This window comes from Octopus bimaculoides, chromosome 13 (genome assembly GCF_046866305.1).
Source record: "Octopus bimaculoides isolate indiv1 chromosome 13, ASM4686630v1, whole genome shotgun sequence".
NCBI classification, from domain to species: domain Eukaryota; kingdom Metazoa; phylum Mollusca; class Cephalopoda; order Octopoda; family Octopodidae; genus Octopus; species Octopus bimaculoides.
Window position 1 is genome coordinate 30,852,811 of NC_142940.1, and position 12,315 is coordinate 30,865,125.

The following is a 12,315-nucleotide window of genomic DNA, read 5'->3' on the forward strand; positions in this document are numbered from 1 at the left end:
CGAGCGCAGCTCTGTGTGCCTTGGGTATGTGCTGTGGTTTGCTGTGATGCTCTTATGGTTACTGTATTGAAAGTGTTTTGTGTAGGATGTGTGCAGTGCCCATTAGTGCAATTTTCTGTATGTTATATATATTTGTATGTCCTGGTGTTTCTGTTATGTATTTGTCTGAATATTTTTTTTATTATACCTAATGCGCCTACCAAGATAGGAATTGTTTCTGTTTTTAGATTCCACATTCGAGTTACTTCTATTTCCAGGTCCTTGTATTTTGAAAGTTTCTCCACTTCTTTTAGGAAAATGTTGTCATCTGCTGGTATTGATACATCAATTAGAAAGCATTTTTTCTTCATGATCTTTGACAACTATATCCGGTCTATTGGTATTAATTTCTCTATCTGTGTGTATTGGCATATCCCAGATTATGGTTGCTTTCTCGTTTTCTGTGACCTTTTATGGCGTGTGTTTATACCATCTATTTTCTGATGTTATTCCATAGTGTTGGCATAGCTTCCAGTGTATATAAGTCCCAGCTCTGTCGTGTCTGTGAATGTATTCCTTCTTAGCCAGGACTGGGCAGCCAGAGATATTATGATTTATTGTTTCTTGTCCATCGCCACATATTCTGCAGTTACTTGTTATGTTTCTTTTCATAATATGTTTTTGGTAATTTCTGGTGAGGAGGCTTTGGTCTTGTGCAGCAATTAAAAATCCTTCAGTCTCTGCTTTGACTCCTGAGCTTCTCAACCATTGCTGGGATTTTTCTCTGTCTATTTCTTTTGCATTTAGTTTAGCCCAGTATTTACCATGTAGGGGCTTTTCTTGCCATCGTTTTATCATGGTCCGTTGCTGTTCTAGTTTTAGTTTGGATTTCATTTGTTTTATAGCCTTTCTTCTTCTTCTTCTTCTTCTTCTTCTTCTTCTTCTTCTTCTTCTTCTTCTTCTTCTTCTTCTTCTTCTTCTTCTTCTTCTTCTTCTTCTTCTTCTTCTTCTTCTTCTTCGTAGTAGTAGTAGTAGTAGTAGTATTTGTTAGGTAGTATGATTTCTTGTTTGTATTTGTCAGCTTCCTTAAATACTGAAAACAGTTTTTTGTTTTGCTCGTGTTTTGTGGCTATTTGTATTAGTTTTCCTTGCTTTTGAAGTAGGTATTTTTGAAGCCCTATGGTGGTTATTTTATAATAGTTTTCCAGCTGTATAAGACCTCTACCACCTTCTGTGCGTTGTATATATAGCCTTTCTATGTCAGATTTTGGGTGGTGCATCCTACATCCTGTCATAGAGTATTCTGATGACAAACAGATAAGGAGTCAGAATGTTGTAAAAAATCTATATGAAAAGCATGAGTATGAGAAACGATAATTGCCTTCACATTGGACAAATGGCCCAGTTTGGATGATCTACTCTACGACCTTTACTTTTACATGCCAGTCTTGTTTGTGGACCTCTTGGCAGTTATCTACTGCAACTAGCAGCAGAACGAGAAGATTCTTAGTTCTATGAGAGGAACAGAGGTACTGCTGAAAAAGGAGCCAAACAAGGGGGATTTGAATGCAGATTTCAAAATTTTGGCAAAGATGTTAACGAAGAATTTAGCGTGATTGTGATGTGCAAATATGCTTCATCCCAACAACCTCTACCTCACATGATATAGTGCTCTAATCAATTCCATCAATCAAAAGCCTTTGATAGGATCAAGCATGAATACTTAGCGACTGTTCTCACGGTCGACACTTTCGGTCCCGTCTTCCGCGGCTGGACTTTCACAATGTACAACGATACCTGCGGTGCAGTTTGGACATCTGTAATATAAACTTGACAAAATCTAACGGATTACGAGGTTGTGATGCGAGAAAACATCAATCAAGAAAATATCAGTTGACCAACAACTCGGCTCCAGAAGAGGCAGGCCTATCCCATCCAAAAGCGACGTGAGGACCTGTATAGATCGACGGGTTAAATTGTTCAGGGTTTAGTTTGGAGAAGGACTGGAATGAGGTGCCGAACAGAATGTTAATCTCAACCAAGAATCGAGAGAACGCTATCACTGAACGCATCGTCACAGGTAGCGAACGCATACATCGCCTCCATCGTGCGTTGAGTCAGTTCACGTCCTGTGGAAGGGATACATCCTGCTGGTCAGGTGCTCCATTTGTTGGCAACACCCAATGAGTGGAAGAATGGGTACGATTTGACTGATGATGTATAGGCATGCAATTAAGCTGCGATATCTCCAGCGTTTCCTTGGAAACGAACTTTTCTGTAGCTCATCTCTTTGACTGAGCTGCAGTCATGGATCAAGCGAAGACCGTGGCAGAGCACCTGGCACTTGGAATGTACTCAGCCGCTGACTACATTCAGGTAATTACTAGTAATTAGTAGTAAAGACCACTACTAGTCGTGTAATTTGTTCGGTGGAAGTTCCCCTTTGGTGTTTTTTAGAGTTTTAATGACAAGCAAGTGCAACGATATTCTCGGAGAGACTCTGGATGTCGACGTGAATCAACTGGCTGCTCTGTCCTAAAGTACTCTCGGACTGACCGTGCTACAGGGTTGTGTCATTGTTGATACGAAATAAACTCTGCAGTATGGAACTGCTGGCAGCCGGGCCTCCTAAGAAGTGTTCAGAGCTACGAAACTTATACACGCAATAATCCAGTGTTAGGACATTGCTGACTTGTTGATTTATGTCGAACCTGCTGTTATGTGTAGGACGGATCTAGCTATCGGGTGAGTAATTTGGGAATATTGTCTCATGGCCTTCTTTTGACCGAGAAGTACAGCAGTATTTATCTGCATGGTGGCCTTAGCAAAAGCAGTTGTGTAATGGACCAGATTGTAAAGGTTGGATGCAGGCCAAGCCCTCATCAGTCAACTTTTTCAGGTTCAACTTGAAAGGAAAAGTGATAATGGATAGAGGAGTGCTGCTTACTCGCAACTTCGTTGAAAGGCTGATAAGTGGTACAAGAATGGTCTGAAGGCTTGTTCTAAGCATGCACCTATAAACTATTATTATTATTATTATTATTATTATTATTATTATTATTATTATTATCATTATTATTATTATTATTATTATTATTATTATTATTATTATTATTATTATTATTTTCATTAGCATCTTTCGATTCTGTTTCCATTTCTTGCCAAGTGTCTTCCTGACACCTAGGACAGAGAAACGTACTGTATACATTGGTAAGCCATTAAAACAAGCACACCAGATTGTTCATTTACAGAGTCATGTGATAGAGGAAAGTGGAAGACAGAGAGAAAAAGGAAAAAATAAAAATTGAAAAGTAAACAAATGAAATATAGGGGAAAAAAAAATAAATTACAGCGACAATGCTCTTCTCAATACGTGTGACGTACCAGTTAAGACAATCTTTTGCACTTCTTGCATGGATGTTAAGCCAGAGATCATTCTTAGTTAATTTTCAGTTCCGTGTTTGATCATTCCAAGTGCTCCGGCAATCCCTAGTATTGTAACCTCTTGAGAGGCCACTTCTTTTCAATTTCGATTAGCAGATCTTTATATTTTCTGAGGTTATCAAATTCTTTTGCCAAGATATTATGGTCACAGGGTATGCTCATGTCAAGCAATAAACAGACTTTATTGCTTCTGTCTTTCACAGAAATATCTGGTTTATTTTCGTTGATGGTCCGATCTGTACATACTGGGAAGTATCAAAGAATAGTTACATTTTTCACTCAGTTACAGCCTCGGAGTGGTGCTTGTACCATTTGTTATCAGTTTTGATTTTATAATGCCGATACATTATCCAACGTAAATATTAGCAAAATCCGTCATGTCTTGATTTGTATTCTACAGGCGCCAAACCTTACATCCAGATATTAGGTGGTCGATTGTTTCTATCCCATCATTGCAGTATCAGCACTTCGGGTCTACACCATTTTTCATCACATTGGCTTGATAGTTCCGGGTCAATAAGCTCTGATCTTGGGCAGCCAAGAAAAAGCCTTCACTCTCTACCTTTAGCCTGGTCTACATCAGCTTGTTTGCTACGGGCTACTTTTTGCCATACAAAGGCTTCCTTCCAACCTATCAGACCCACCCAATTGTTCAAAGGTTCAACAGAATGAAGATTCTTACGTGTTTTATGGTTTTCAACGTGCTTTATTATTATTATTATTATTATTATTATTATTATTATTATTATTATTATTATTATTATTATTATTGTTCAGTAGTTTTATATATATAACGTGCTTTCACTTCACTACCGAGCGCAGCTCCGTGTGCCTTGGGTATGTGCTGCGGTTTGCTGTGATGCTCTTATGGTTACTGTATTGAAAGTGTTTTGCGTAGGATGTGTGCAGTACGCAGTAGTGCAATTTTCTGTATGTTATATATATTTGTAAGTCCTGGTATTATTATTATGTATTTGTCTGAATATTTTTTTATTATACTTAAGGCACCTACTATGATAGGAATTGTTTCTGTTTTTAGATTCCACATTCGAGTTACCTCTATTTCCAGGTCTTTGTATTTTAGAGAAACGTCATCTGCTGGTATTGATACATCAATTAGAAAGCATTTTTTTTCTTCATGATCTTTGACAACTATATCTGGTCTATTTGCCTTAATTTCTCTATCTGTGTGTATTGGCATATCCCAGAGTATGGTTGCTTTCTCGTTTTCTGTGACCTTTTCTGGCGTGTGTTTATACCATCTTTTTTCTGTTGTTATTCCATAGTGTTGGCATAGCTTCCAGTGTATATAAGTCCCAGCTCTGTCGTATCTGTGAATATATTCCTTCTTAGCCAGGACTGGGCAGCCAGAGATAATATGATTTATTGTTTCTTGTCCATCTCCACATATTCTACAGTTACTTGTTATGTTTCTTTTCATTATGTGTTTTTGGTAATTTCTGGTGGGGAGGCTTTGGTCTTGTGCAGCAATTAAAAATCCTTCAGTCTCTGCTTTGAGTCCTGAGCTTCTCAACCATTGCTGGGATTTTTCTCTGTCTATATCTTTTGCATTTAGTTTAGCCCAGTATTTACCATGTAGGGGCTTTCCTTGCCATCGTTTTATCATGGTCCGTTGCTGTTCTAGTTTTAGTTTGGATTTCATTTGTTTTATAGCTTTTGTTGTTTCTTCTTCTTCTTCTTCTTCTTCTTCTTCTTCTTCTTCTTCTTCTTCTTCTTCTTCTTCTTCTTCTTCTTCTTCTTCTTCTTCTTCTTCTTCTTCTTCTTCTTCTTCTTCGTATTTGTTAGGTAGTATGAGTTCTTGTTTGTATTTGTCAGCTTCCTTAAATACTGAAAACAGTTTTTTGTTTTGCTCGTGTTTTGTGGATATTTGTATTAGTTTTCTTTGCTTCTGGTGTAGGTATTATTTTTGCAGTCCTATGGTGGTTATTTTATAATAGTTTTCCAGCTGTATAAGACCCCTGCCACCTTCTGTGCGTTGTATATATAGCCTTTCTATGTCAGATTTTGGTTGGTGCATCCTATATCTTGTCATTATTTTTCTTGTTTTTCTGTCTATTTTAGATAGTTCGTTTAGTGTGCAGTTAAGGATGTTGTAGCTGTAGCTTATAACTGGGACAGCTAAAGTGTTTATACCCATTATCTTGTTTTTAGCATTGAGCTCTGTTTTTAGTATTGATCTAACTCGTCTATAGTACTCTTTCTTTATTTTTTCTTTCATTTGTATATGTTGTATCCTATCTAGTTCATTGATTCCTAAATATTTATATGGTTGGCTTTCGTCTAGTTCTCTTATTTCATTGGCTTTATCTAGTGTTATATTGCTACTTTTAGCTAATTTCCCTCTTTTCAGGGTTGCTTTGGCACATTTTTCTAATCCGAATTTCATATCTATTTCCTTGGTAAAGCCGTGTACTGTCTGTAGTAGTGTTTCTAGCTCTTTGTCATTTTTTGCATAAAATTTTAGGTCATCCATATATAAAAGGTAGCTGACTGTTTTTCCGTAGCATTTGTAACCGCATCCAGTTCTATTTAGCAATTCAGTTAAAGGTGTGAGTGCCAGGCAGAACAGGAGTGGAGATAGCGTGTCTCCCTGGAATAGAGAAATTATTTGCTGTAGCCCATCTTTTATACCAAGGCAAACCATGTACATGATAACACTTTTAATCAGTTAAGATCAGAAGCCACGAGAGCCACTGCCTGGTACTGCATCAGGATATTTAATCTTCTTCTTCTTCTTCTTCTTCTTCTTCTTCTTCTTCTTTATTATTATTATCATTATTATCATTATTATTATTATTATTATTATTATTATTCAGTAGTCTTATTTTCATCACGTGCTTTTACTGCACTACTTTTATATCCTGTTGTTGGATATATAATTTAACGAAGCAGGGGGAAAGAAATATTTACGCGACGCAATACGATTAGTATTACATGAGACTCAACGCTCTCAATCAACGGATCACAGTGAACTGTTTACTTCTCAATTGCTCACAGTTCTTTATTTTATAGCAATGTATCAGTCCACTTTTAGTCACTTTGGGGTGGTCGGAATCCTGCCACAACTACCGATCGCCGCTCTGTGTGCTTTTGGTATGTGTTGTGGTGTGTTGTGGTACTCTTATTTTCACTGTATTGAAAGTGCTCTTCGTAGGATGTGCGCGGTGCCTAGTAGTACTATCGTTTGTATGTTATATACATTTGTAAGTCCTGGTGTTTTGGTTCTGTATTTGTCAGTATGCTTTTTAATCATATCTAATGCACCTACTATTATAGGAATTATTTCTGTTTTTAGGCTCCATATTCGAGGTACTTCTATTTCCAGATCTTTGTAATTTGAGAGTTTCTACGTTTCTTTTAGAGTTACATTGTCATCTGTTGGTATTCATACATCGATCAGAAGCCATTTTTTCTTGGTTATCTCTGACAACTATATCCGGTCTATTAGACTTAATTTCTCTATTCGTGTGCATTGTCATATCCCAGAGTATTGTTGCTTTCTCATTTTCTGAGAAATTTTGTGGGGTGTCATGTCTGTCAATATATTCCTTCTTAGTCAGGACTGGGGAGTCAGAGACGATATGGTTTATTGTTTCTTCTCCATCACCACGTATTCTGCAGCTATTTGCATTATTTTCATTATGTGTTTTTGCTGATTTTTGGTGGGAAGACTTTGATTTTGTGCTGCAATTAAAAATCCTTCAGTCCTTTCTTTGAGTCCTGAGCTTCTTAACCATTGTTGGGATTTTACTTTGTGTACTTCTTTATTATCATCATTCGTTCGTAAAACACTGTAGGTAAAAATGCACCAGAGTCTTTAGTCATCTGTAAAGTCACAACAAGGACCTCAGACAGATAATACTTTCCTTAAGATGTGCAATGTACCCAATTAGGCTGCTTTTTGCAAGACATCAATTTTGCATGGGATTTCCAGTTACCTTAAGAAGTTTTGAAGTTTCAATGGGATTGAGCCCAACGCTCCGAACACCACTGATAACACGTTTACATTATCCTCTCGCATTCCATACAATCTTGCCATTTCCACTTTCAATCCGGAGTACTTGGTGATATTTTCAACCTATTTACTCGCAACTTCATGTCATTTGGTATGGCTACATCAATGATCTGACAGTATCTGTCTCCCTTATTCAATATGAGAATATCATGCCGAAGGTGTTCGATTACACGATCCGTCTGAAAATCATAGTCCTAGAGTATCATTACTTTTCCATCTTCCTGCATACCTTTACTTGGTACATGCTCATACCAGTTCTCTGTTACTTCATATTGGGATTTACGGCATAAGAGCCAATGAAGATACACACATTTTATCGTGGCGGCGCTTGCATTCTTTTTGTGCAAGGCTTTCACATACACTTACCAAGTGGGTCACATTTTCCACACTCTTTCCACAGAGTCTGCATTTCTGAGTGTCAGAAGTTTTATAGATGCTATACTTCACTGAATTGGTAGCGAGAGCCTGGCCTTGTGCAGCAATGATCAGGCTTTCGGTGGAACGCTTCAAATCACTTCGCTCAATCCATACCTACGCTGCTGTATTATCCTTAACGTCTTATGTATTCCTTTCAAACTGTCCATGCATTCTCATTTCAAGGTCTTCTTTTCTCTTCTCTGCATTTACATCCATATCTTCTGCAGAAGGTCTTCATTACTATTTATTAAATACTCGGCAAGCATTCTCCTTTCACTCCTTATACAATGGTCTATACTAATTAGTCCTCTGCCACAATTCTTTCTTTCCATATGCAGTCTGTTTGCGTTTGCTTTAGGGTGTAACCTCATGCAGCGTCATCAACTTTTTCGTCCTTCTATCCAGTGTTGATATTTCCTCCTTAGTCCATTTGAGGATGGACGCACTATATCTGACAAACCGCAATTGCTCGGATATTCATTGCGGTAATCAAATTTTTAGCATTCAGATTGGATTTCAACACCATCTTCAACCTTTTTTGATACGCCTCGCTGTCCTTGACATTCAAATCGCTGTGTCGAATGTCAACCAGCTCTAAAATCCCTAAATATCTATACCCACTACTGTCGGGTTCCCCCATGTTCTCTCCTGATGGTAACCGCATTCCTCTGCAGGCTGCTTTCTTCCCTCTTTTCATATTAAGCATTTGGTAATCCCAAATTCCATACCGATGTCCCTACCACATTTCTGGACAGTTTAGGTCAAGGAATCTATCTGTTTTTCAGATTTCCGAAACAATTTCAGGTCATCCATAAACAGAAGATGGTTCAATGATGGGCCTTTCTTCCCGCATCCGTAACCTATCTTAACTTTCCTAATTGTCATTATTATGGGTATAAGTGCGATTACAAAAAGTAACGGAGAAAACGAGTTACCTTGGAAGATTCCCCCTTTAATATTAACTTCTCCAAGGAATACCTTACTTGAGTACAATTTGGTTTTCCACGCGTTCATGCAATGCATGATGTTTTGTGTTGTTGACAACATCATACAGTTTCTTCTTCTTCTTCTTCTTCTTCTTCTTCTTCTTCTTCTTCTTCTTCTTCTTCTTCTTCTTCTTCTTCTTATTGTTATTATTATTATTATGCAGTAGTTTTATTTTTATAACGTGCTTTCACTTCACTACCGAGCGCAGCTCTGTGTGCCTTGGGTATGTGCTGTAGTTTGCTGTGATGCTCTTATGGTTACTGTATTGAAAGTGTTTTGCGTAGGATGTGTGCAGTGCCCAGTAGTGCAATTTTCTGTATGTTATATATTTTTTTAAGTCCTGGTATTATTATTATCATCATCATCATCATTATTATTATTATTATTATTATTATTATTATTATTATTATTATTATTATTATTATTATAGTCGTCGCACAGTATACAATATCGTGAGGTTGTTGATTGAAGATATTGTATCTACCGGGGCATTGTACTGTTTGTCAAGTCACAAGCAAGGAGCTCAGACAGACAGTACTGTACGCAATATGCGTGAAGTTCCAAATTATGCCGACTTTTGCAATACATCTAGATTGTAGTATATCTAAGGTTTTCAGATGTTTTTTTCAAATTGGGTAATATTGAACACAATACTCCGATGACAATAGGGATAACCTTTACGTTCGACTCTCGTAGCTGCCACATATTAGCGATCTCAATTCTTAGGTCTCCATATTTATCAACTTTTTCTCTTTCTTTTATGATGATATGATCTCCTGGCACTGCTACGTCAATTATTAGGCACTCTTGTTTGTCCCTCCCAAAGGTTACTATATCCGGCCTTCGGTGCTTTGACTGTCTGGAAATCAAAGTCCCAGAGTTTTGTCTTCCCTTTTCGTCCATAACCTTTTCCAGTGTATGTTGGTACCACGCACCCGTAATCTCATATCCATACTTACAGCAAAGTAGGCAGTGGAGGTTTTGGGCTACTTTGTCGTGTCTACGCTTGTGCTCATTCTGTGCAAGACTTTCACAAGCACTAACAATGTGAGTTACGCTTTCAACCCTCTTCCCACACATTCTGCAGAGGTCCGATGCACTTGTGTTATTATTATTATTATTATTATTATTATTATTATTATTATTATTATTATTGTTGTTGTTGTTGTTGTTGTTGTTGTTATTATCACCCGAGGAAATACATAGCGGTATTCCGTCTGTCTTTACGTTCTGAGTTAAAATTCCACCGAGGTCGTCTTTGCCTCTCAGCCTTTCGGGGTCGATAAATTAATTACCAGTGAAACACTAGGATCAATGTAATCGACTGGTCCCCTCCCCAAAATGTCAGGTTTTGTGCCTATAGTAAAAAGTATTATTATTATTGTTGTATTTGGGGATGGTCATGTTGCAAGTTTGCCAATAAAAACACACGCACTATATATTTGGTGTTAATTTGATTCAGCTTTATTTTATTTGTTACATTACTCGTATTTTGGCCGAAGTTCTTTCGTCACACTTCTGTGACCTCATCAGTGGTCCTTTGCTTTCTTCTTCATCTTCTTCTTCTTCTTCTTCTTCTTCTTCTTCTTCTTCTTCTTCTTCTTCTTCTTCTTCTTCAAATGTAGTGAGCTGGCAGAATCGTTAGCACACCGGGCAAAATGCTTAGTGGCATTTCGTCTGTTTTTACGTTCTGAGTTCAAATTCCACTTAGGTCGACTTTACCTTTCAGCCTTTTAGGGTCGATGAAATAAGTATCAGTTGAGCAATGGGGTCGATGCTCTCTCCCTCCAAATTTTAGGCCTTGTGCCTTTTAGTAGAATGGATTATAATAATAATAATAATAATAATAATAATAATAATAATAATAATAATTATTATTATTATTATTATTATTATTATTATTATTATTATTATTATTATTATTATTATTAAAGGCGGTTAGCTGGCAGAATTGTTAGCAGGCCAGGCAAGATGCTTAGTGGCATTTCTTTCGGATTTATGTTCTGTGTTTAAAATTCCACTGAAGCCAACTTTATCTTCTATCATTTCGGCGTCGATAAAATAAGTAGCAGTTGTGTACTGCGGTCTATGTATTCAACTAACCCCTTTCCGCAAAATTTCAGACCTTGTGCCTATTGTAGAAATAATTGAAGGCATCATCTTGGCAGAATCATTAGTGCATCCGGAAAAATGCTTCGTGGCATTTTTTCTGACCCTTTACGTTCTGAGTTCAAATTCAGCCGTGGTCAAATTAACCTTTCATCCCTTCAGGCTCGATAATATAAGAATCAGTCAATCACTAGCGTAATTGATATAGACTATACCCCTTCCCACATATTTCAGTTTATATGCCTATATATTAAAAAGGATTATTAACATCGTTCAGTGTAGTAAGTTGGCGTGAGCGATAAAGCGCTGGATGTAATGCTAAAGATTTCATTGTAATTATGTTCATTGTTTCAGTTTCAAATTCGGATCGGTCTACTTAGCCTTTCTCCACTTCGATCGCGGATAAATTAAGTATCAACAAAACACTCAATTTGATTTAATTCATAAAACAGAATAAATTCGAATCTAATAAACGAAAAAGAAATTTATATATTGATTCAGTATGCTCCATCGCCATCATCATTAACAAAAATATATTTTGATATCTTTTCAGAATCTCTCTGACTGCCTCTTGTCCCATGAAACTACAAAATTATCCGATGGACACTCAGGTTTGCCAGTTATATTTACAAAGCTGTGAGTAACAACGTTATTTAGTGTTATCCATTTGGATATTTTATCTTCAATGACTTTAACCACTACCTGTTAGAAAGAAACGCAGAAGTTAAACGTTTTATAAAATAAAATTAAATCTTAAGTGTTCAGTTAAAAAGTTCAAGCTGCTTCGACCTATTTCACGGTCTGATCAACGTCGCATGGCATATCAGACAAGTGTCTTTTACCAGAGTCTCATGTTAACAAATATCTACATGGGGTAGCTAGTATGGGAGATAATGTTTAGAAGAAAATGATGTTTGTAATAAGGGTGGAACAGGGAAATATTCGGGTTGTGTGCGTGGGGTAAGAGGTGAACTTCAAACCAATAAGTCCTTCTTTCCTTATATAAGAATTTAAAAAAATATAAAAGGTATTTCAGTTTATCGCCTTCTACTTTTAGCATTAAGCCTAATTTTGTTCAGTCAGCACTCGGATAATTTTCACAAGGATACAAAATAAATTAAATAAAAATATCAGTTCCAGTGTATTATGGAGCTTATTTCATCGGCACAAATTGTAAAACAAACAGTACAATAGCGGGTTAAATTATAATGTTGTAGAAAGCCTGCACCCCAAAAAAAGGCATCATGATACATGCCAAGTAATTTTAAATATAGTCTACGTTTATTTGTATTTAAAACAAAAACAAAAGGAAGATATAGTTTTAAAGGAAGTCGATACAGTTA

General features: G+C 36.9%; 1 protein-coding gene across 1 annotated transcript in view; it reads left to right on the forward strand.

Annotated features, from left to right (window-relative positions):
• The window catches only part of LOC106870540 (glycine receptor subunit alpha-2), a 313,915-nt gene that overhangs the window by 249,441 nt on the left and 52,159 nt on the right, over positions 1 to 12,315 (forward strand). The window contains exon 5 of the mRNA XM_052972406.2: positions 11,526 to 11,608. Coding sequence (XP_052828366.1) covers positions 11,526 to 11,608 — 83 coding nt within the window. The remainder of the gene's footprint in view (positions 1 to 11,525; positions 11,609 to 12,315) is intronic.